The 23873-nt window shown below is 59.9% G+C and overlaps 1 protein-coding gene across 1 annotated transcript in view; it reads left to right on the forward strand.

Annotated features, from left to right (window-relative positions):
- BLK (BLK proto-oncogene, Src family tyrosine kinase) overlaps positions 1 to 18948 on the forward strand; it is a 50799-nt gene extending 31851 nt beyond the window's left edge. The window contains exons 3-13 of the mRNA XM_012752965.2: positions 812 to 863; positions 2278 to 2371; positions 3079 to 3177; positions 4093 to 4196; positions 7070 to 7216; positions 7645 to 7797; positions 8954 to 9133; positions 10639 to 10715; positions 14301 to 14451; positions 16011 to 16142; positions 17705 to 18948. Coding sequence (XP_012608419.2) covers positions 812 to 863; positions 2278 to 2371; positions 3079 to 3177; positions 4093 to 4196; positions 7070 to 7216; positions 7645 to 7797; positions 8954 to 9133; positions 10639 to 10715; positions 14301 to 14451; positions 16011 to 16142; positions 17705 to 17910 — 1395 coding nt within the window. The 3' untranslated portion in view covers positions 17911 to 18948. The remainder of the gene's footprint in view (positions 1 to 811; positions 864 to 2277; positions 2372 to 3078; positions 3178 to 4092; positions 4197 to 7069; positions 7217 to 7644; positions 7798 to 8953; positions 9134 to 10638; positions 10716 to 14300; positions 14452 to 16010; positions 16143 to 17704) is intronic.
- Positions 18949 to 23873: the final 4925 nt, after the last annotated feature.

Raw genomic sequence — 23873 nt, forward strand, 5'->3', positions numbered from 1 at the left:
ACTTGCTGTCTTCAGAGACAGAAAGGGACCTGCTCCTTGGAATCCCCTGCGTCCCCGCTGTTTGTCCCCCTCACCCCGGCCCCCGTACCCCAAATCTATCTATCATTCCTTAGCTTTGCTTTTTAATATCACTACATATGTCTACATCACTGAGCAGAATTTCATTTCATTTCTCACATTATGAGCTTTAAATTGACTGAATCACACAGCACGTGTTCTTCTGAGACTTGGAGTTTGGCTCAATATTATATTTGTGAGATTTATCGATGTTGATGCACGTAGCTATAGCTCATTTATTTCATTGCACGGCCATTCTGTAACTTGTCTATTTTTCTCTCATTGGTTGTAAGGATTATTGCTACCTTTTCAAATTGTTTATGTATTATTATTATTATTATTTTGCTAAGAGCATTCTTGTACATGTTTCCTGGTACACATATGCAAAAGTTTTTCTACAGGGTACATACCTACCAATATATTGGTTGAGTTTTAGGGAAACATAGTTTTAAACTATTTTTCTTTGTCAACAAATATCCTTTTGCAATGTCATCTTTGAATGGTAGAGCAAGGATTCTAACCCAGATAACTGGGTTTTCTCCCCTGTTCCACAACTGTCTCTCACCAAAGTTGGGGTGGCCCCACACAGGGTCACGGCGAAAGTGGCAGATGGCCTGGGTGTTGTCTGAGGGCAGGGCTGCACCCCAGGGAGCTGCGGGGGCACACACAGCATTTACCTGCACAGCCCACAGAGGAGGTTCCCGCAGGTGACCAGCTGCAGGGTGCGGGCTCACTCAGAGTGTTTCTGCCCCAGGTCATGTTCAACCACCTCGCTCCTCCACCCCCCGAAGAACACCCGGATGAAGGTAGGAATGGCGTGGTTTGGGGAGCTGAGGTCTATAGCCCTCTCCCAGTTCCTGGCCCTGTGGTCTCAGAACGGGGACAGTCGGGGTGGCCTCCCTAAGGAAACGGGGCAGGGCCCTCGAGGGCTGGTGGAGAGAAGACAGGGTCCTGTCTGCCACCTGCCAGCCACTTTCGGGAACCCTCCCACCAACCCTCTCACCACCCATGCCCCCTCCCTCGGCCCCAGATGCCACTGTGTCCTGGTGGCCAGGCCCGAGGGTGCCCCGGTGAATGAGCTCTGCCTGCCTGAGTGTGTTGGGGGCTCAGTCTTCAGGGCTCCCAGGCTGAGAGAGCTGGCTTCTGGAAGCTTCCTAACCACTCTCGTCCACACGGCCCCGGGAAGGTGTGCCCGGCTGGCCAGGGCCCCACTATTAATCCACGCACACAGTGTGCATGGAGCACACGACTTGCAGGCCGGGCTCTGCCCAGGACTGGGGAAGAGGTGGCCGTAAGTCAGTCACACTCCTGCCCTGAAAAAGCCTGAGTCTGCCATACTCATGAGCAAAGTGCTGGAACCGGGTCAGTGCCCTCACCTGGTGTCCCTTACCCTGCGGGGTCACCGTTCATTTCCATCAGGGACAGCAGAGCCTTCACTTCCAGGCAGGGGGGGTTACAGCTCCAGAAAGGAAGCTCAGGGCAAGGAGATAAGCTGACTGCCTTTAGCACAAGCACTGGAGGCTTAGACCCGCAGGGGACTCCTCGTCCCCACCGAGGGGAGGTGGCCAGCCCCAGGAACCTCATCAGGGACAAAGCTGAGTCATCTGCCCCCTGGAAAGCTAAACGGCCTCCAGGTGACATTGCCAGGAGGGTCCTTGGGCTCCCAGAGCTGTGCGGAGAGCCCTGGCCACTAGCAGTGCTCATTTGAAAGACAGCACCAAGCTCTTAAGCTCTCGTCCCACCAAGTCCCAGGGCCGGGCGGCTTCAGGGGAGCTGCCAGTGGACAGCATGGTGGGGCACCAGGCACCAGCTGCCATGGTCCAAGACCACCCTCCTTGGGGTAGAGGCTGGAGGGACAGAGGGGAGGGGAGAAGAGGAAGGAGCCTCAGAGCTGAGGACAGGGACAACTCGGATGGCGAGGGACCCGGACTCGAGTCTGCAGCCATGGCTGCCTCCGTGAAGCTGATGTCCCCAGTCCTCTGGCACTAGTTCCTCACAGGAGCCCTGTATGGTCCTTAGGGCTTCCGAGTGGGACCCAGGGGGGAGGACGGGTGGGCTCCGCGGGCAGCCGTCCTGGCACGTCCTGGCACGGCCCCGGGTCGGGCGGCCAGTCTGCCTGGCGAGAGCTTCCCCTTCAGCCTCGGTGAGCAGGAGTTGCACCAGGTCCCCTCCTTGGTAGCCAGAGATGGCTCCTGCCCCACCATCGCCCTGCTCCTTCAGATGAGCACTTCGTGGTGGCCCTGTACGAGTACGCCGCCACGAACGACCGGGACCTGCAGATGCTGAAGGGGGAGAAGCTGCGGGTCCTGAAGGGGTGAGTGTCTGGGACGCCATCCCCTGTCCCCACCAGACTGCTTCAAAGTCCCCCTCCCGTGCTACACTCACCACAGGTCTGCAGCAGACCCCAGAAATCCCCATGGCCTGGCCCCAGCCCCGTAGCCCAGCATCTCCTTAAGCTTGACCTTGCTGTCTTCCTCTCCACAGTCTTCGTCACAAATTGGTTTCCACTCACGACCTCCTGTGCATCCTTCAAAACCCAGCTCTAATGCCATCTCCTCCATGCAGCCCTCCTGACACGTGGGCCTCTCCCTCGTCTGTCCCCGCTGTCCCATGAGAGCCCTACACTCGCATCAGCGGTGTCCGTCCTTGTCTCCCTCTCGAAACACAATTTCGCACGGGACTATTCGGGCCAGTCCAGCTTCAGCTCGTCTCTATTGCTGCCTCCTGGGGCCCCGAGTCTGCTGTCCTCTCCGCCGTCAGGCTGTCCTGTGGAGCCAGCGGGCCTGACTTTGTTCTCCAACTTCTGAAACGGGCTTGAGCCCAGTGAGGACAGCCTCGGCCTGCACACGTTCCTCCCCGGCCTTCCCTGGACGCGGGCGCCTCTGCCCGCCGGCTGCCCAGCACCCCAGATGCACCTGCCACGTCCCCACCCTCTGCCCCGCGTGTCCTCTGCCTCGGGGGACGGGCTGTGTGGGCGGCTGGGCTGCTGGTCATGTCTTTGTCTTTGCTTCTCCCCCTCAGAACCGGAGACTGGTGGCTGGCCAAGTCGCTGGTCACGGGGAGAGAAGGCTACGTGCCCAGCAACTTCGTGGCCCGGGTGGAGAGCCTGGAGGTGGAAAAGTAAGTGGACGCCGGCGGCTCCCAGCCGTGCAGGGCGCGGCCCGAAGGGGGTCCAGGGCACCCAGCAGGGAGGGACAGGGGGGCAGGCCTGCTGGGAGAGGCTTCCCTACCGGCTCCGACAGCGCGCCAGCTGCTGGGCGGTGCTGAGCGGGTCACTCTGCCCAGCTGGGACGAGAGCCGTCCCTTCCTGGGTGCCCTGGCTGGCACCGTCCGGTGTCCTGGATGGGTGTCCGATGGCCTCGTAAGCTCAGGGCGGGCACCGTGCCCACCCACCCCTCCTTTACTGCCTCTGGTGGGCGGGGAGTTTGTGCGGGGCCGGCTTACAGGAGAGCAGGGTCCCAACCTTCTAACCCCTCGCACCTCATCACCCATGTGTCCCCGGGAGACTCTGCTCTCGGCTCACACGGTGCCCAGAGCACCGACGCAGGCCAGGTTCTGCCCGGGAGCGCGGAAGGGACAGCTGCAGGGAAGACGCCTCCTCCCCTCCTCCCTGGGGGTCCCACACCGAACAATGCCTGGGGGGGGGAAGGGCCGGGGTGCAGGCTCCGCGTCTGAAGCTCCTCCAGCACAGAGCCTGGGCCGCGAGGGCCGGCGTGGGCTCATGAGACCGGCTGGGCTTCGGGGAGGGCGATCGGGTGCATTTTTCCAAAGCAAAATTAACAATGTCACCCGAATCATGATCCCGTTTCATTCCAGGAAACAGTCCAGCAGTGGGTGGGAAGAGAGACAGGAGAGGGATGCAGGGACAGGGGCTTTCAATCTGTCACCACGAGAGGAGCAGCAGCTCGAGGCTGACCTGGAAGCAGAGATGACATCTTATTCCTTGCGGACGGAGATAGCTCGGGGCGAGGTGCTCGGGTGAGAATATCCCCAGGGCCACGGCACTCCTGAGCTCCCTGCCTTTGCCATTTCCAGGTGGTTCTTTAGATCTATTAGCCGGAAGGAGACGGAAAGGCAGCTTCTGGCCCCAGTCAACAAGGCCGGCTCCTTTCTCATCAGAGAGAGTGAAACCAGCAAAGGTAAGCATAGGTGGCCTCGCCCGCCTTCCCGGCTCGCCTGGGGACCCCCCTTCAGCGGCTGTGTCCTAGGGGGACGGTGCTGGCCAGGAGAACCGGGAGCTTCCAGGCCTGGTCTCCCCCCAACTTCAGCCCTGTGTAGGAGTTGGCTTTGAGGCTGCCCCCACGGACAGGTCAGTTCTTCACCAGGGCTGGAAATGACCAAGTGCACGGGAATCAGGCAGGGAGGGCTCCCGCCACCGCCAGGCTGGCTGTGTCTGCAGGAGCCTGGTGGGGCAGAGGAGGGGTGTCACCCCGAGCCCTCAGTCACCAGCCACACTTGGGAATCGGAGGACTGGGGGGCCCAAGGAATGCTTAGAGACAATCGAGCCAGAGCTGGCGGGGAGCACACATGCGGGATGTGGCCTGGCAGGGTGTAGAAGGGAGTGGTGATTGTGGACAATGGGAGAGCCGTGGCCAGTCCAGACACTCACAGATCGCAATCCGCTGTTGGGGTAAAACACTGCTGCCACCCCTCGCCCCGGGGTTTTCTCACTTTCGCCACCATTTGGCTTTCTTTCCTTCTCAATGTTCTTTTCGTTATAAAATACAGAACACATATAAAGCTTGCATGAATTATGAATGTGCAATTATGAATTCTGTAAGGTAATCATAAGTAAACCTCTGCGAAACCGCACCTAAGAGATGGAACATTCCAGACGTCCAGGAGCCCCTCACTCCTCCACTTAGGCCCCCACCTGACCCAACCCCACCTGCTGAGAGGTAACTCCTGCCCCGACTTGCACGGAAATCCTTCCCTGCTTTCTCTCTCTGGGTCACCAGCCACGTTGCGCCTGTTTTTCAGCTTTGCACAAATGGAATCACACTAGTCGTATTTTTGTGTCTAACTCCGTTCACGTAGCACTGTCTGAGATGCTGTGTTAGCTTGCTTGGGCTGCCATAACCAGGCACCGCGACCGATTGGTTTAAGCGACTGACATTTATTATCTCACGGCCCTGGGGCTGGAAGTCCAGTCGGCAGGGATGGTTTGTCCCGAGGCCTCTCTCCTTGGCTTGCGGACGGCGTCTTCCCCCTGTGTCCTTGCCTGGGCGTCCCTCTGCGGGTGTCTGTGTCCTCCTCTCTTCTTATAAGGGTGCTGGTCATACTGGATTGGCTCTCACCCTAATGACCTCACTTAACTTAATCACCTTAATTAATCACTGGGGTTTGGGACTTTAACACATGGATTTGGGGGGAACGCATTTCACGTAGCTGAATTTGGCAATATTCTGTTCACGTCCGTGGCTACACGGCACCAGAGTGGACGTCCCGTGACCAAGTGGTCTGTTCAGATGCTGGTGGGCGCGGGGTCGTTCCAGCTCGGGGCTGTGACGATTGTGCTGCTCCAAGCCTGGCTATGCTTCTCCCTGGCGCACGTTTGCCGCTCGTTTTCCATCTGCGAGACCCCAGGCCACACCCAGGTTTGGCCGACGCTGAAACTGAGCCCCCTGAGAGAGGAGGTGACTTGCCTGACACCAGCAGTAAGCCCCGAGCCCAGGACGTCGGGGGCCAGGCATGTAAGAGGCTCAGAACCCTCAGGAGCTCTGAAGCGTGGCAAGCAGGGTGACAAGCCTGGGTGACAGGACCGTCCCAGGCCTTGCTCATCAGGAGCTGCCCCAGGCCTGCTACAGCCTGTGGCCAGCTTTAGCTGGAGAGACGATGGTGACAGTGACACTGGAGGAGGAAGGGGAAGCGAGGACTGCACTGTGCGACTGGCTCCTGTGGCTGGGCTGCTGAGAAGGCCCCTCAGCTCCCTTTGCGGGGGAGGACAGCACCGTCAGAGGAGCGCCAGGCTGGGAGGGTGCATGGGAAGCCGGGCTCCGTGAGGAATTTCCTGAAATGCGGCAGACGTAGCTCTGGATTCTTAGCCCCGCACCTTGCGGGACGCGGGTGGCCTCCGCGCTGGGGCTGGGGCGGGGTCGGGGCGCGGCCAGGTGCGCTGCGCCCCAGCACCTTCGAGCAGGTGGTGGGAGAGGCACGTGGGCTAGCGGGGCGGGAGGGGAGCAGGGGAGATGGGCAGGTGGTTCTGAGACAGGAGAAGAAGGAGCCAGGACTGACAAGACCGCGGAAAACGGAGCGAGAGGGAAAGCGGCAGCGAGCCCGCCCCCTGGCGGCGACGTGCGGTACTGCCCCGGTGGGCGCGGACCTGGGGGTCCCCCCAACCCCGCACCCCAGCCCAGGTCTGCTCTGCCTCGGCAATACTCCCGGGCTTCGGCATCCCCATCCCCCACATCAGCATGGAAGGGGGCCACAGTAACTCAGAGAGGTGGACAGAGGCACGTCGTAAAAACATCGAGTTCCTGGAAAGGAGTTTCTCAACCGGAAACTCTTACCTCCTCAGTTGTTCCCAACCCTGGACACCTGCTCCCAGCTGTCTGCAGGGAGACATGAAGCTAGGGGACAAAACACATGTGTGCACGACAAGCAACACAGGAATTCCAACAGGGCCCCTGGGAAGGAGCTCGCCGTGCTCCCTGCCACCCAGTGGGTGCCTGAGGCTGTGAGGCTCTTTGCTTGTGGGCACAGGCGCCACCCCCAGTAGCCAGAAAAGGGCATGAAGCTCTTCCACCCTCCAACGACCCCACGTTTCCTAGTGGTCCATGGCAAAGGGGGCCCTGAGTGACCAGGTGCCCAGGCGGGGGCCCACGTGATTGCCGGGGGACTGTCCTACCCGCTACAAGGTCCTGTGGTCCCTGGCTGAGTCTGGGGGACTCTGGGGGGATAGAAAGGGTGACAACGGAGAGCAGAATTGGGGGACTTTTTTCAAAGCACTGAAATGGAGCCCCAATCCTAACCCTGTCTTCGCATCTCACGCCTGTGTCTCCGCTGACTCCAGGGGCCTTCTCCCTGTCTGTGAAGGACGTCACCGCCCAAGGGGACATCGTCAAGCACTATAAGATCCGCTCCCTGGAGGAGGGGGGCTACTACATCTCCCCCCGGATCACCTTCCCCTCGCTGCAGGCCCTGGTGCAGCACTACTCCAGTACGAGGGGCATCTGGGGCGGGGCGGGTGGTGGAGCCAGAGGAGCGCTTGTGCCTCTGTGGCTGAGACCCCAAACTGTGTGAGTGACTGGTGCCACCAGTGGGGCGGGAGGGGGGTTATCCCGAAGCTGGGCCTAAGCAACTGGCCACTCTCAGGATAATGATTAAAGTTGGTGGCCCCAGTCCACTGTCCTGACTGGGCACAGGGCCACCTGGACAGGAGTCAGTGTCTCCAGTCTTGGAGCAGGTCAGGGACGGCTGCAGATGCAAAGAGCTAATGTGTCCGTGTGTGTGTGTGTGTGTGTGTGTGTGTGTGTACACACGTGCTGGGTGGGGAGTGAGGGGACACAGCTAGGGACGCTGTGGCTCCCCAGCGAGAGCCTGGCCACTCTGGGAAGCTCCAGCCCCACCCTTCCCTCCCGAACGCAGAGAAAGGGGACGGTTTGTGCCAGAGGCTGACGCTGCCCTGCGTGAACCTGGCTCCGCAGAACCCCTGGGCCCAGGACGAGTGGGAGATCCCCCGGCAGTCTCTCAAGCTCGTCAGGAAACTTGGATCTGGGCAGTTTGGCGAAGTCTGGATGGGTGAGTGTGTGTGCCCGGAGCCCTGTCCCCACCCAGCGTCCTGAAGCCCAGAGGCGGCTGCAGAAGACGGAAGGCCGAGCATCTGAACAGGGTGTGGTCCTTCCCTGCCACGGCTTGTGAGGGAGGAAGGGCGGGGGCTAGTCTGTGCCTACCCATTTTACAGATGAGGTCGTGGAGGCACAACACAGCTGCTGTGGTTGTCCCAGGGTTGAGCAGGAGCAGAATCCAGCTCTCCCAGCCCTAAGCTGCTTCCCTCCTTCCTTCTCCTGGGCCCGGGGCTGGCTTGCCGCTGCGTGTGTGTAGCCGGAGCATCTGGCTCGTGGCTGTGGCTCACGCAGACGGAGCCGCAGGTCAGACCTGAGGAGCCAGGAACCAGGAGCCCCACAGTCTGACTGTGGGCTGAGGCCACCACTCTCGGCTGTGTCACTGAAGTTCCAGGACCCAGTGTCCTCACCTTTCATTTGCAGCTGAGGACTGTGGCCCTGCTTGCCATGGGCACTCCCAGAATATAAAACACGGGACTTTGTTTTGTCCCTGGAATGTCACGGGGTCATAATTTCAGGGTCGGATCCTGAGCCCGCCCTGAGACCTCCCCACCCAGGGCTGAAGCCAGCGGTGCCTCGGGCAGGAGCTGCAGCCCGGTCCCAAGGGACCGTCCCCGAGAAGGGCACATGGAGTTACTGTCTCTTGCCCTTCCGTGTGGACGGGGGGCCTAATGGAGTGCAGGGAGAGTGGAGACGCGGTGGGCTAAGGAGAGGGCACAGGGAGGAGGGAAGGAGGCCGCACCGCCCCTGCCCTGTCCCTCTGGCTGTGCCCGGCGCTGTCGTGTGACAGGAGAGGCCCCTATGCCGGGGTGGGCTTGGGGCAGGTGGCAGACTACATGCAGGGCAAAAGGGGGCCACCCAGCCCCCGGGGCTGGGGCAGAGAGGTGAGATCGCCCTCTCCAGCAGGGTATAGCCGGGGGCTACGACGGGCTCGGCACCCTCTCGCAGGGCGAGCCCCACCCAGCGGTCACCCGCCGGCCACAGCCAGCTTGGGCCTTGGTTCCCACCTAGAACAGGGCGGCACCAGGGAGCTGGTGTCAGTCTGGGTGAAGGGTTCGCTTCCCAGCAGCCTCTCCGTCTTCTGAGTGCCCCCCCCACGTCCCCTGGCTCAGGCTATTACAGAAACAACGTGAAGGTGGCCATCAAGACCTTGAAGGAGGGGACGATGTCTCCGGAAGCCTTCCTGGGCGAGGCCAACCTGATGAAGACTCTGCAGCACGAGAGGCTGGTCCGGCTCTACGCCGTGGTCACCAAGGAGCCCATCTACATTGTCACCGAGTACATGGCCAGAGGTGGTGCCCCGCAGGGCTGCGTCCTCAGTGTGGCGGGGGCAGGGGTGTCCAAGCTTAGAGGGGGAGCCTGGGACTGATGGGGCAGTGGGTTTGCCAGGCCAGGGGTCACGGCAGGGGTCAGCTGGGCAGTGTCCTGCAGCAGATCTAGGCACAGCCAGGGGCAGGAGGGTGGGAATGAGAAACAGGAGAGCTGAGTGGGCGTGACAGAGCCGTGCTCTCGGCACCGGGCAGTTCGGCCAGCATGTCTGGAGGCATCTTCTACGCCCAGCCCTGTCGGAGGCCCGCTGGAAGGGACAGAGCTTTGCAACGTCAAAGAGCAGGTGGCTGGACATACAGAGACAGGCTCTAATTCCAGTCCTGCCACCTCCTAGCCATGGACCTGTTACAATTGTGCAAATATTTTACAACAGGGGGGCGCAGAGGGCAGGCTAGACAGCCTCTGAGGCCCACAACATGGCCTGGTTCTTACGGGACAGGGGCTGGGGTGGGCCTTGACCTCCTTCTCACCCCACTGACTGCCTCCCACTGCTCCTGTAGGGTCTCAAATATGGCTCTTTAGTGACTGTCACCAAGGGGGCCACAGTCCTGTGCTGAGGGCACAGTGGCTCCCCTGTACACCTCGGGTGAGCGTCCCTCGGGCCGTTTGCTCCCATGTGCCATATGCACTTGTCCTCCGCATCAAGCCCCAGGGACAATTTGATGTTTTCTTACTGACACTAGGTCGCCAGAGGGAGCATGTGTGTCTGACAGCAGGGATTGAGGGAGCAAGGCCAACACGTAGGAGTGTCACATCAGGAAAGAGCATTGACTTGATTATTTTATTTTATTTTATTTTATTTTATTTTATTTTATTTTTTTTGAGACAGGGTCTCACTTTGTTGTCCAGGCTACAGTGCCGCGGTGTCAGCCTAGCTCACAGCAACCTCAAACTCCTGGGCTCAAGTGACCCTCCTGCCTCAGCCTCCCAAGTAGCTGGGACTACAGGCATATGCCACCATGCCTGGCTAATTTTTTCTATATATTTTTAGTTGGCCAATTAATTTCTTTCTGTTTATGGTAGAGACGGGGTCTCGCTCTTGCTCAGGCTGGTTTTGAACTCCTGACCTGGAGCGATCCGCCCGCCTCGGCCTCCCAGAGTGCTAGGATTACGGGCGTGAGCCACCGCTCCTGGCAGGGCATTGACTTTGAGTCAGAACGGGGGCTCTGCTCCCAGCCGCCAGCTGTGCGACCTCAGACAGCCCCCAACCTGCTGAGCCCTAGCCTCGTCTGGGCGGCCGGTGGCACGCCAGCCGTCCGCTGCAGCAGCGGCCCTGCGGGCCCTGAGATGGGAGCTTCTGTGACATGCCAGGCGCTCAGCAGCTGTGGTGCTTCCTTCCTGGTGCCCCGAGGGGCCCAAGCGCCACAGCCCACTTCCTGCTCCCGGGTGGGGGCAGCCGGCACCCGGAAGGGCTGGCACCACAGGGGGTCGCTTTGCAGAAGTGCAGTTTGCGGCTTTTTCATCCTAGGGTGCCTGCTGGACTTCCTGAAGACAGACGAAGGTGGCAGACTGTCCCTCCCGAGACTGATCGACATGTCAGCCCAGGTGGGTGAACTGCCACACTCCTCTCCCCTGCGCCTCGTAAAACGGCCAGCTGCTTAGAGGGCATAACGGTCAGACCTAGGATGGACTGCGAAGGACAGAAAACCCAAAGCTATAATCTTCCGGATGTGCGAGTGGATGTGGGCAGCCAGCAGGCGGTGGCTTTGCCCCGCCGGTTTCTCCCAGTGTCCGAGTGTGTCGTCCTGTCGGCTCAGGTGCTGCTCACACGCGACCATCCCGTCCTCTTCTCAGCCAGGGGGACACGAGGGCCCACCTTCCTCCCTCTGGGCACAAGTCCCTCACCTCACCTGCCGCGCTTGCTCCTGCAGCCACAGGGAAGCAGGGGCGGGGCGTCCCGGGCGGCGTGCTGGACGAGGCTGCCCCTTGCAGAGGAAGAGAGCGGTGGTGTTGTGGGAGTCCCCAGAGTTGGCGAGAGGCGAGAGTTGTGTTTATTATGACACGGCACAGGCAGGTGTGTTCACCTCTACTTCAGACGGCGCCCACAATCGCCTCCTGTAGGAGGTGACTCTGAAAATGTTGCCCCTGTTCCAGGAGCCCTAAGTCCTCCCACAGCCCCGGGATTGTCCCCAGGCTGATAGGCAGGCATGAGTCTCATCCAAGTGCTAGGGGCGTCACTTCCCTGAGCCTAGCGGACCCTCTACTGCTGCCATCGGCGAGTCTCAAGGGCCCGACCTCTGCTGCCCTGGACTGGTCCTCAGTGTCCCTCGGGTTCACATGCAGAACTTTCCAGATGACACGAGGTGGAGGATGTTCCCTCCCTGAGATTTAGCCGAGGGCTCTGACTGGCAGGAAACACATCTGGTGGCCCCGTGTGTGTGTGTCGTTAAAACTGGAAGTCTCAGCAGAAAAGCTCTGGTCTGTGGTCACCCGCGAGGTGCAGACAACCCCCAGCTTCAGAGAGGAAACCTTCCCTCCCACCAGCCCGCACAGCCCGCCCCACCTCGCCCACCTCGTCCGCTGTTGCTGTCGTGCAGGGACTGGCGTCACGGTGCCCGTTTTCCGCTGAGGTGAGCAGACGTCAGTCTGAGTGGGCCGGCACGATGGTTCTGGAAAACGAGTGCTGGTCGCCGGGTTCAGACCACAGGACAGCAATAAGCCCGTTACCCCTTCTCTCACCCTCTCCTGTCTCTTGCTTGGTCCCCACTGCAAGCCCTTGGGAAACCTTGGGTCACCCAGTGGTAAAGGACGAGAAAGGCCATCTGAGTTCAATACCTAGATGTGGTCGGTCATGCATACGGGGTCAGGAAATCGGAAAATCAGGACCTCTCAGAACAGCTTCTAAACTGTTCTCACCAGGCGCCGTGGCTCAGGCCTGTAACCCTAGTACTCTGGGAGGCCAAGACGGGAAAATCGCTCAAGGCCCAGAGTTCGAAACCCCGTCTCTACTAAAAATAGAAAGAAATTAAGTGGCCAACTAAAAATATAGAAAAAATTAGTCGGGCATGGTGGCGCATGCCTGTAGTCCCAGCTACTCGGGAGGCTGAGGCAGGAGGATCGTTTAGCCCAGGAGTGTGAGGTTGCTGTGAGCGAGGCTGACGCCACAGCACTCACTCTAGCCCAGGCAACAGAGTGAGACCCTGTCTCTAAATAAATAAATGAAAATAAACTCTGTTCTGACCGTGCTAACCCTCACCCCGCGTGGGCACGAACACACACCCTCATGGCGCAAGCTCGGCGCCCTCCTGCGCTCTTCTTTTCCTGCTCCGAGGATGAAACGCAAAGCCCCCGGGACCCCTCCTCCGAGGCCAGCGCCGGCCTGCCCTCGAGGCCCAGGCGCCCGTGTTTGTAGCCAATGGCGCTGCTCCCTGTGCCCGCCCGCCCTGCCTCGCCTCTGCCCACAGCGCCCTCTTCTCACCGGGTGGAATCCCACTCCCCGTTCATGGCCTGAGTCAAATGTCATCTCTACTAAGGCTTCCCCAGACAGGAGCTGCTAGAGAGCCCTTAGCTCACGTGTTCTCGGCAGCCTCGTGTGTTGTGGCTTTTTGAAAGCACATTGGGCCCTACTCGTCTTTGGGGATTTTTGTCAGTTTTGGTACTGCTCGATAAAAATTAGCTAGTGGAATGAGTGCTGTCAAGGGCCGCTCAGACGTGTTTAGGGTTCAGTTTTGTGTTCCCACAGCCCCATGCTGACAACTGTGCTTTGACCGAGTGACTTAGCGAGGCAGTCAGTGAATGAATGAATGGGCGAAGGGACTCGTGCATGAACCAATGCAAACGGAAGCATGAGGAGAACCGGGATCAGTTCTGGTGCTGGCTCCGTGGGGTAGCTGATCCGAGGGGGTGAATCGGCTCTGTGTTCTCTGCCTCAGTTTCTCCATCCATCAATTGGGTGAATAAATATCCTTAGTTTCCTCAGCTAAAAGGCACCGGAGCAGCCGCAAACTGCTACCACTGGCCCAGCACTGGTGATCAGGGAACAGAGACCAGGGTCCCTCTGCCTCAGCTGCCTGTCCATATGGGTCCTGCTCTTGCCCCCGCCCCTGCAGTGCCCGCAGCGGCCAGCTGCTGGGTTGGGCGCTCAGCCGTGGCCACCTCATTCCATGAGGGCCTCAACCCTGTGCCCTGGAGACCACTCCCCTCCTGTCCTGGGTCAGGACTAGGACCCCTCAGGGAGGTAGCCGGGGGTCACCTGTCCCCATAGAGGGCTCCGGCTCCAAGAGCAGTGCCCCCAGCCTGCAGGGGAGGACACCCAGTCTCTTCCCTCCTGTCTTCCTCGCTCCTTCCTGCCCTTCCCTTGTTTTCCTCCCTCCTTTCCTACCTCTGCCCTGCAATCTTCCTTCCGTGCACTGGGAGACAGCTGCCTGGGAGGAGAGGCGAGGACAGGAGGGGTGCAGGTGGCCCTTATACTGTGTTTCCCCGAACATAAGACAGGGTCTTATATCTATTTTTCCTCAAGAAGACACCCTAGGGTTTATTTTCAGGGGATGTTATTTTCCCCTCAAAGCCTCAGCTTGCAGCATGCACAGGATGGCCGGGACCCGACACGGGGAGCCGACCTTGTGGGTGGGGCTGCCCGCACCTTTCCGGTCACCTCTGGGATAGTCGTTGTCACAATGGGGCAGATGAGAAGGGCCACTCTTCTTCTTCACCGCTCCGCAACGAAATGCATGGGTTGTGCAGACGCGCTGCGTAGCCACGCCCGTCACTAGGGCTTATTTTCGGGGTGGGGCTTCTATTGCACACATGCTTAGAAATCCTGCTAGGGCTTGTTTTATGAGTAGGGCTTATTTTCGGGGAAACAGGGTATCTCTGACGACAAGGTCTCTGCTGTTCTGGGATTCTGGGGGGCCGGGGGTTTGTCCATTTGAGGAGCAGCTGAGTCCCCCCTGCCTTTCTACTCCCCTCTAAAACGAGCTCCTTCCCCAGCAGCAGAACCCCCGGCACCCACCAAAGCAGCCAGGACAGCCCCACCCCCGCCGTCCTTCCCCTGGCGCCTTGCCAGGGGCGCGGCTGCTTCTGCAGAGGCCGGTGGGCGCTTCCCTCAGGGGCCGCCCAGGGGCATGGGGCGGGCTCGACCCCGGTGAGGAGGCCGCCACACCGTCCTTCACCCGTGGCCTGTCCGCACAGGTCGCCGAAGGGATGGCGTACATCGAGCACATGAATTCTATCCACCGAGACCTGCGGGCAGCCAACATCCTGGTGTCCGAGACCTTGTGCTGCAAAATCGCTGACTTCGGCTTGGCCAGGATCGTCGAGAGTGAATACACTGCCCAGGAGGGTGAGCGGAGCCCCGCAACCACAGGGAGACCTCGGGCCTTACCACCCCCAACTGCCCACAGCCCCCGGGACTCTCCTTGATACCACACGGCCCGGCCCCTGCGCAGAGCCCTGAGAGCTCTGTGGTCTCCACAGTTCTAGACTGCATTTCCCCAGTTGCGTTCAGCAGAGCAGCGATGCCGCCAGGCCTCCACTGAGGAATGGCTTTAGGGTAAGGTAGGTTCGGAGAAACTGCAGTTCCTCTCCCTTCCTGCCTTGGAGATTCCCAGTGCACGCCAACATATTCAAGGCACTGAGAAGTCCTGCAGCCAAGAAACAATTCACATTTGCCTCACCTGGTGTCTCCCGAACTAGTTTCAGCCCCCCAATACTACTTCCACTGGGCCCTATTCCTCTCCCGCAGAGCTGGGCTTTCACAGAGCACGCTGGGAAGCACAGCTTCAATGTGTGAGCAGCAAACTTTACTCCTGGATCAGGGCTTCCACGGGGCCCTCAGTTTTACTCTGCTAATGTAACCGAGGTACAAATCGACTTCACAAGAGGATCTGAGGGGTCGCATACATCTGCCTGTGAGCAAGCAAAATTCGCCGGGCATCTGAATCAGTCGTGCAGAAGGCAGATGCAGCTGGTTCCCTGGGGAAGCTCGGGCGGGCTGGCCGCGGAGAGAGCCAGGCGCGGGGAGGGAGTGCCTCGGGCCCGTGCGCCGCTGGGAATGCCGGCCAGGTCCACGGCTTCGTGGGGCATCAGGGTGCGAGTCCTTCCTCACAGGGACTCTAGGGGTCTGTGTCACCGTCCCCACCGTGCAGGACAAGCTAAACTGATAGTCCCTGCTATTAAACAAGGCCCGTGTGTGGCAGAAGAGCACTCCGCCAGTGCAGACGGAGACACGTGTGCTGGCTGCGCAGTGAGGCCACTTACTCTCTTCTTCTTCTTCTTTTTTAGACAGAGTCTCACTCTGTCGCCTGGGCTAGAGTGCCGTGGCGTCAGCCTCACTCACAGCAACCTCACACTCTTGGGCTCAAGCAATCCTCCCGCCTTGGCCTCCCAGAGTGCTAGAATTATAGGCATACGCCACCATGCCTGGCTAATTTTTTCTATATATATTTTTAGTTGGCCATATATATATTTTTCTATATATTTTTTTCTATATATATTTTTAGTTGATTTATTTCTATTTTATAGTAGAGACGGGGTCTCGCTCTTTCTCAGGCTGGTTTTGAACTCCTGACTTTGAGCGATCCTCCCGCCTTGGCCTCCCAGAGTGCTAGTATTACAGGCGTGAGCCACCACCCCTGGCCACACTTACCCTCCTCTTAAAGACCTACTGGGGGTGACAGCAAGTGGTCTTGGGGGCCACATCGTGCTTTTGTGCTGCAGCTCCCGGGTCTGCTCTTACCTGGTCACAGGTCCTGGTGTGTCCTGTTGACTTCCCAGCCCGAATCTCTGTGGTGTCCAGTGGCCAAACCCGTGAGGCCCAGCCGTGGGGACCAGAGGTGGCACAGGCAGGAGGGCAGGGGTGGAGGGACAACCTCTCATAACTGCACGTGGCTTTTCCCGCAGGGGCCAAGTTCCCCATCAAGTGGACCGCCCCGGAGGCCATCCACTTCGGGGTGTTCACCATCAAAGCAGACGTGTGGTCGTTCGGGGTCCTCCTGATGGAGATCGTCACCTATGGGCGGGTGCCGTACCCAGGTAGGGCCGTGCCTGCCGCTCGCGCCGCGCCCTGCCCTCCCGGGGCTGCCCTGACAGCAGGCCCGTCCTTGGCGCCTGTGGCTGCACATGCGTGTGGGCGTGGAGTCCCAGGGGCAGAGGCCCGGGCATGCTGTTCACGAGGCGGGTTCTGCCCCTTCGTGCCCCCGCGCTGGGCCTCGGGGCGTGTCCCCCGCCCCCAGCAGCAGAGGCAGGGGCAACGGTACCAGGGGGCGCTCGGAATGCTAATTGGGAGAGAGGTGGTGCCTATGTCTCAAGCTGTCTTTCCTCAGGCAGAAATAGAGACAGCCATTTATGTAAACTGTCTTCTCTGAGCTGGACCAGAGCTTCTGAAGTTCAGTTCAGGGGTCACGTGGGCCCCCCAAACCAGAACCAAGCTTACTCCACTAAAAGTCCCATTTGAGCAGGCAGAGCAGTGGGTGGACTGCAGGCCCCAGACACCCCCACACCCCCCAGTTGGAGGGGCTGGGCGGCCCTGGGGGAGGTTCGGGGCGTACCTGCCCCGTAAGCAGGCTCCGGCTGTGTTCTGGGCAGTCACAGGTGACAAGACAGGGCCCCATCCGTGAGGAAGAGCCCACATTCAGGAGAACAATCTACAGCCTCACGTCCAGCTATTCCCCAAGCAATAAAATATAAATAAAGGGATGTTTAACCACTTCGGTACGAGTGTCGACTATAGTCGATAGCCACAGATGGACGCGCACAGCCCAGCATCGACTGTAGCCGACAGCCGTGGCATGAGGGCGCACAGCTGAGTGTCGACTTTAGTCTATAATTTTGAATTGACTTTTCTAATTTTTCATTTATCAAAATAAAATTGTGAACATTTAAAAATAACGTAATGTGGCTGGGCGCAGTGGCTCACGCCTGTAATCCTAGCACTCTGGGAGGCCGAGGCGGGCGGATTGCTCAAGATCAGGAGTTCAAAACCAGCCTGAGCAAGAGCGAGACCCCGTCTATACTATAAATACAAAGAAATTAATTGGCCAACTAATATATATAGAATAAATTAGCCGGGCATGGTGGCGCATGCCTGTAGTCCCAGCTACTCGGGAGGCTGAGGCAGGAGGATCGTTTAGCCCAGGAGTGTGAGGTTGCTGTGAGCGAGGGTGATGCCACAGCACTCACTCTAGCCCAGGCAACAAAGCGAGACTCTGTCTCAAAAATAAATAAGTAACGTAATGAAAACATACATGTCTATGTTACCTATTCTGATTGACATGACAAGCAAAGCTGCCTGTAAAGTCAAACAAGCTTTCCGGGCTTTCAAGCTTTCCTCATCACACAAGAGCAAAACGGACTCGTCGTCGACGCACAGCACAGACTGCCGTGGGACTGTGGGTGCCGCCGTGGGCGAGGTGGGACTGTGGGTGCCGCCGTGGGCGAGGGGTCGCAGCCGCGAGCGCTGCACCGAGGGTTAAAAGCGGCGCTAGCTGGTGACGCTGGAGCCGGCAAGGGCCTGTGCCTGCAGGCACTCTGGGACTCAGATGGCAGTGCCCACCCTCCCAGCCCCCGCTCGAGCTCTCTGTCCCCTCTGCCCACAGGAATGAGCAACCCCGAGGTCATCCGCTGCCTGGAGCGCGGCTACCGCATGCCGTGCCCCGACACGTGCCCGCCGGAGCTGTACCGCAGCGTCATCGCCGAGTGCTGGTGCAGCCGGCCGGAGGAGCGGCCCACCTTCGAGTTCCTGCGGTCGGTGCTCGAGGACTTCTACACGGCCACGGAGCAGCAGTACGAGCTGCAGCCCTAGCCCCGCCCGCTGGCCCGGGTCGCCTCCGGAGAGCCTGGAGGACAGGCAGAGACAGGGGCGCCCATTTCTCAGCCGAGGAAACCAGAGGCAGAGGCAGCTTTGCAGGCGAGTCCCGGCAGGAGCCCGGTCTGCCCAGCCTTCCCGGGCTGTGTGCCCTCGGACAAGTGCCTAGCCTCTCTGTGCCTCCACTTCCTCGTGTGTACAACGGGGAAGGCCCACACAGGTACCCACGCTGTATGTCCTGTCCTGAGGACGGCGTTAGGCCCGGTGAGGTGTCTGGAACAGTGCCTGGCACACTGTTAAGTGACTGCCATCAGGCTCCATGCTGGTGCCATGCCAGCAGGTGGGCCACAGGTGACCTCGAGCCCTACTGCTCCGACCTGCGGGGGACCCCAGCCCTGTGCCCCCCCTGTCAGCTGCATTAGCGGGACGCGATCCCGTAGACCTGCGGTGCCCAATGTCCAGGCCACAGAAAACTTATCTTCCATGAAACTTAGGAAAGGGGGGCTGGACGCACAGCAGGAAGTGAGCGGCGGGCGAGAAGCTTCACCCGTACTTACAGCTGCTCCGTCGCCGGCATCACCGCCTACCCCCCACTCCCCTCCCTCGCGTGGAAAAATTGTCTCCCACGAAACTGGTCCCTGGTGCCAACAAGGCTGGGGACCGCTGTCCCCGACGCCCGTTCCAGGGGAGCCGTGCTGCGGGCTGCACCCGGCACTGGGGACTGTTCCATAATAAAGTCAGGAGAGTCTGGCCTTTTCCACGTCATTCCCAGTGACCAGCCTGGACATCTCACACGCGGCGCAGGGGCGGTCACTGCCTCTCCTGGCCAGCAGGGGGCGCCCTCGCCTCGCAGATCCACAGCTGCTGGGCGTCCTGGTGGGCTGAGGGGTGTTTGGGGGGACCAGGACGGGGCAAGGGACCAAGGGGTGGAGACACCAAGAAACACTGGGGGCTCCCCACTAGTTATCTTTTTATTTTGTTTATAATGGACTGAATGTTTTGAGCAGTTTCTGTTTACAGAAGAAACAGCAGAAAGTAACAGTGTTGCAATGGTGTGGTCCTTTCCTTACAGTTGATGCGCCGAGATTGACACACTGCTGTTCACTAAAGTCCATTGTTTATATTAGGGTTTGTTGTTTGTGTCCTACATTCTGTGGGTTTTGGCAAAAGTGCAATGACACGGACCCACCATCACAGCGTCACACACGATGGTTCCACCGCCCTAAAACTCCCAGGCCCCCCTGTGCACCCAGCTTCCTCTCCCGTGAACCCCTTGACTCCTCTGACCCTGTGATAACCCCACGAGCTAGAACTATTATCACCCCTTGTCCAGAGGAGGAAACTGAGGCACAGAGAGCTCGCACACACCCTGGCCATCACTGGCAGGATGGGGGTGGGGTGGGAGCAGAGCTGCAGGCCTCTGGGGGTGCAGCTGGGAGAACCCCTCAGGGCTGGACAGCCACCGGCCGTGGAGAGAGCAATCTGCACAGCACTAGCTTAGCACCGACTCTCCAGCAGCCCTGCCAGGGAGGTGGGCGCGGCGGCCATGTCACTGCTGTTGTCATAGCTACGAGGACCCTACAGACGAAGAAGCCTGGGTCCAAGACCCTGGGCTTATCTCCTAGGTGGTCGGTGCTGGGCCTGGGATTTGAACCCCGTTCTTGGCACTCACAGCTCTCTGCTGGCCGTGGCACGTGGCCTGCAGGGGGAGGCCAAGGTGGGCCTGGGGCCTCGCCCAGGAGCCCAGGTGGACAGGTCTCCCCCAGCCAGTCCAGGATGCCGGCGGCAGAGGAACCGGGAGACAGGGAACCCTGCCGTTGGGGCCGGGGGGCTCCAGAAAGTGTGGGGTCCCCGACCTCCCAGAGGGCTGTTTGGGAGGAGTGGTTGCTGAGTCTGTCAGGACACGGCACAGCTCAGCCCCTCCCTGGTCAGACCAGGTCCCGGGTCCCTGGAGGACGGACCTGCCTGGCCCAGAGCCTGTGCCTGGCGGAGGCTGGCGGGAGCTGAGCGGGCGTGCATGCAGGACAGCACACAGTCACTGCTTCTGTGTGTGTGGCGCGTGGCAGAGACCACCCCGGCCCTGGGGCTCGCCTGCCGGGGGCCGAGGGAGGACCTGGCTCCTGTGGGTACAGGCCAAGGAGGGAGCTGATAGCATAGCATAAGAACCAAGTCCCTTGTCCCCTCTGAGCAGGGACATTGGGCCAGGCACCACCTCCCAGACCCCGAGGCGCCTGTGAAGTGTCTTCTCACAACTTGGGCCCCCGCCGTCTAGGCTGTGCAGGAATCACAAGGTCTGGAGCTGGCTTGTCACCTCCCTGGACCCCACTGCCTTCCCTTAAAGATGCAAAGGGTCGCCCAGTGCTTCTCAGACACCACCTCCAGGCTTTGTTTGACACACAGCGTCCCCAGCCTCTCCTCCAGAGGTGCGGATGCGCAGTCTAAGGCTGGGTGGGGGTGCCGTGTCTTTCGCAGGCCCCCTGAGCCACTGTGGGGAGCAGGTGTCCCCTGTTCCCTGGCCAGGCGCAGCGGTTCTCAGCCCCGCTGCTGCACGTTGGAATCAGCAGTGTCAGGATTCCAGGTGGGGCCTGGGAAGCCGCGATTGAGAACCACCACCGGGCTAGGCTGCGTGAGGTTTGGAAGGCTGGCTCCAGTCACCTGGAGGGCCCGCCTGTGTCAGGTCCCAGACCTGCAGGCCCAGTGACAGCCTGGGAGAATCAGAAAAGAACCCAGGAGAGCAGCACATCCTCAGAGGCATGTTCTCAGGAGAGGCAGGTGCCTTCACCTGGGGAAGGTGAGGCAGGGACCAAATCTCGAAGGATGAATGAGAGTTTTCTCCACCAGGGGGCGCACTTGCCCCGCCGATGCCCAGAACAGAGCAGGTTTCTGGTGTGCTTTTGTTAAAGCGCATAAAAAATCTGTAAAGGGCGAGGAGCCTTCCAGTTCCCAGCCAGACAGTGAAACGTGTGAGCGTGTGAAGAGAGGGGAGGGAGGACGAAAGGAGAGAGAGAGAGAGAGAGAGAGAGAGAATGAGTGAGTGAATGGGCATCATCTCCTGCCCCGGGCATTTGCCCTCCTGGCGGGAGAGAAGGCTGCTCTCCCTGGCGAAGTCACAGTCTCTCACCTGCACATTCACGCCTGTGAGGACACGGCAGGGGGCCCGTGCCCGCAGCATCTGGGCCACGTGATTGCTGTCCTCCTGCCTAGGGGGACTTTAGACAACCCCAAGAGGTGGGTCTTATGGTCCTCACCTTTATAGATGAGGAAACTGGGACCCAGAGAGGGCAAGTAACTGGCCCAAGGCCACACAGCTGGCAAATGGCAGAGCAGGACCCACCACTCTAGGCCGTTCTTCCTGGACGTCTCAAACTGTGCTCCCCCTGGGTCTCAGGAGCGGGAGGCTCACAGCCGGATGGGGCAGGGGAATGAGGAGGTGGGCGTCCAGGTGTGCCCCCCTTCAGACTCAGCCATTCCTCCTCCTCTGTTGTATGTATTTGGTTGCCTTGTAAGGGTTATTTGAACAGAGTCTGGCTTTAAAACTTTTTTTGAAAATCAGTCATCTAGCACAACTCTCTCACCACTGTCCCCTTCTCACAAAGTGGAAACTGAGGCCTGGATAAGGGATTTGCCCAAAGATCCGCAGTCTGTGCTCCGTTTGGCTTCCTGGTGCACAGGTAATAGTTCACCCCAGGTTTTTCTGGGAAATAGTAATCTTTATATTTGATAGCTCTCCATCTCAGAGCAGTTGGTTCACTGGAAAATTCCATTCCTTAAGCATGCTGGAATAGCTCTTTGTGGAACGGAACAGAGTGTAGCATCTTTAAAGCAGTTGCTCCTAAGCGCGTGGGCACAGCACTCCACAGTTTACAGAGGGCTTCTGCGCCTTGCCTTGGTGTGCGGCTCGGGGTGTCCTCACAGCAGCCTCTCGGATGTGCGGCGCCCTCATTTTGGCGGGAAGCAGGGACATGGAGCCTGTCACTCACCAGCGTGTCCTTAGAAAGTGGTGGGCCAAACCCGAGCCCCAGGCGTGGCTCTGTCAGCACCCCTTGAGGGCCCCTAAGGGCACTGAGGCTCAATGTGCTCTTGGGCAGCCTGAGCGCGGGTCTGCCGTGGCCCTGGAGGGGCGATCCTTTTAGCATGGCTAAGCAAATGCGCCCAGAGGATGGCAGGAAGGTGCACGGACGTCCGCAGAATCGAGGGAGGAAGACAAACATCTGGTGCTGGTGTGGCCGCCGGGCTGACCGGAGCCTGGGGCTCGAGTCCCTGCAGGGCATCTGCAGGGCTGGCGTGGCCGGCCTCCTGCCCGCGCGGGAGCTCTGCTGCTGGCTCTCAGAGTGACAGCTCCACCTGCCCCCAGCGGGGACCTGACACAGCCCCCGGGAGTGTCCCGGACACAGCGGGGAAGTGTTAGGATCTGTGGGTGCATAGGGAAAATGTCCAGCTGGGGACTCCGTGACCTCTCAGGCCTTGGTGTGACCCCGAAGAGAAACATCCACAAGTGAGACAAGACCCCGCCCTAAGGAGCCCCGCATGCGTCGTCCTCACTCGTGCAAGCAGGGCGCCACCGTGCACACGAGCACGGACGCTGGCCACGGCGCAGCGCCAGCAGGGCTGCGTGCGGGCGCGTTGTGCCTCCTGCGTGGACCGTCTCGCTCAGCCTGCGGGGCTGCGTGCGGCCTGCGCTGCGCCTCCTGCGTGGACCGTCCCGCTCAGCCTGCAGGGCCGTGTGCGGCCTGCGCTGTGCCTCCTGCGTGGACCGTCTCGCTCAGCCTGCAGGGCGCCCTGAGGAGCGGGTGAGGCGACTGGTCCCATCTTGTAGATGAGAAAACTGAGCTCCCTGGTTTGAGGTCATCTGCCCTGCCCATGCAGCTGGGACACACCCAGGGCGGCCTGAGCTTGTCCCAAGCCTCTGCAGAGCCTCCCCTGCCCCCGCCAGAGTTTTCCTTTCCAGCCCAGTGCTCTTGTCAGTTGCGGGTGGAACTGTGAAAGAAGCACCGGATTTGGAGGAGTCAGGTCGGGCTCATGTCACCTCTTGGCTCTGCCCCTACTGGCTGTGGGATCCCCGCAAATGGTTTAACTCTCTGAGCCTCCGTTTCATCCTCTTTGAAGCAGGCACAGCATGTCTGTCTCAAAGGGAAGCCAGGGCGAACTGAGACGACGTACCTAAAGCTTCAGACATAATATGGTGCATACAGTAGGGTGTCAATACATGCATGCTCCCTTCCTGCAAACATGCTTGGGAGCTGAGCCCAGGCCAGACAGCACCTTCCCTGGGTTACTCGCAGGCGTGACTTGCCAGACCCCTGCGCTCCTCCCCACCCCGGCCCACCCCCTCCTTTCCAAATTTGGCCCCTGAGCCACCAGCCCCTGTGGGCAGCAGAGGCTGAAGGCGGCTTACTAAGGACTGATGAGGTGGAGGGACAGCAGAGAGGGAAGGTGGGAGGGCACGGGGAGCTCTCTGCTCTTGGCCTGATGTCCCCTGGAAGGGCTAGGGCACCGTCTAGGGGCATCTCCCTTCTGTGCCAAGGTCACTCTGCTGCTCTTGGTTAAAATTAGCCTTGTGCTCATTGCTGCAGACTGCGTGGCCTTTTCCCAGGAACCACCGGGACCCACCCGGCCGAGCACAGACGGGGCCGGGCCGCGCACCCTCCTGCCGCCCAGGGCCAGATACAGCCCATGCCGCTGCTCTGGGGGCTGGAGGAGGGAGGGGCATGTGCACGTGCGTGTGTATGCGTGTTGGCCTACATGTGCGTGACCAAACCAGGGATCTAGCGAGGAAATCGAGGAACTGCACCAGCTTTTTGCCGTTGGTGTCATAGCTTGATTATGGTGTTTCTTGCTTACCTCCAAGGCCCCCTTGTGACGGCTGATGACATCACCTTGCTCATTTCCAGCCCCCAGCACTACAGAGCAGGCCCACCCCTGCCCCCACACGCCACACCTGAGATTAAGAAAAATGTGCA

Source organism: Microcebus murinus, chromosome 24, assembly GCF_040939455.1.
Source record: "Microcebus murinus isolate Inina chromosome 24, M.murinus_Inina_mat1.0, whole genome shotgun sequence".
Lineage (NCBI taxonomy): Eukaryota > Metazoa > Chordata > Mammalia > Primates > Cheirogaleidae > Microcebus > Microcebus murinus.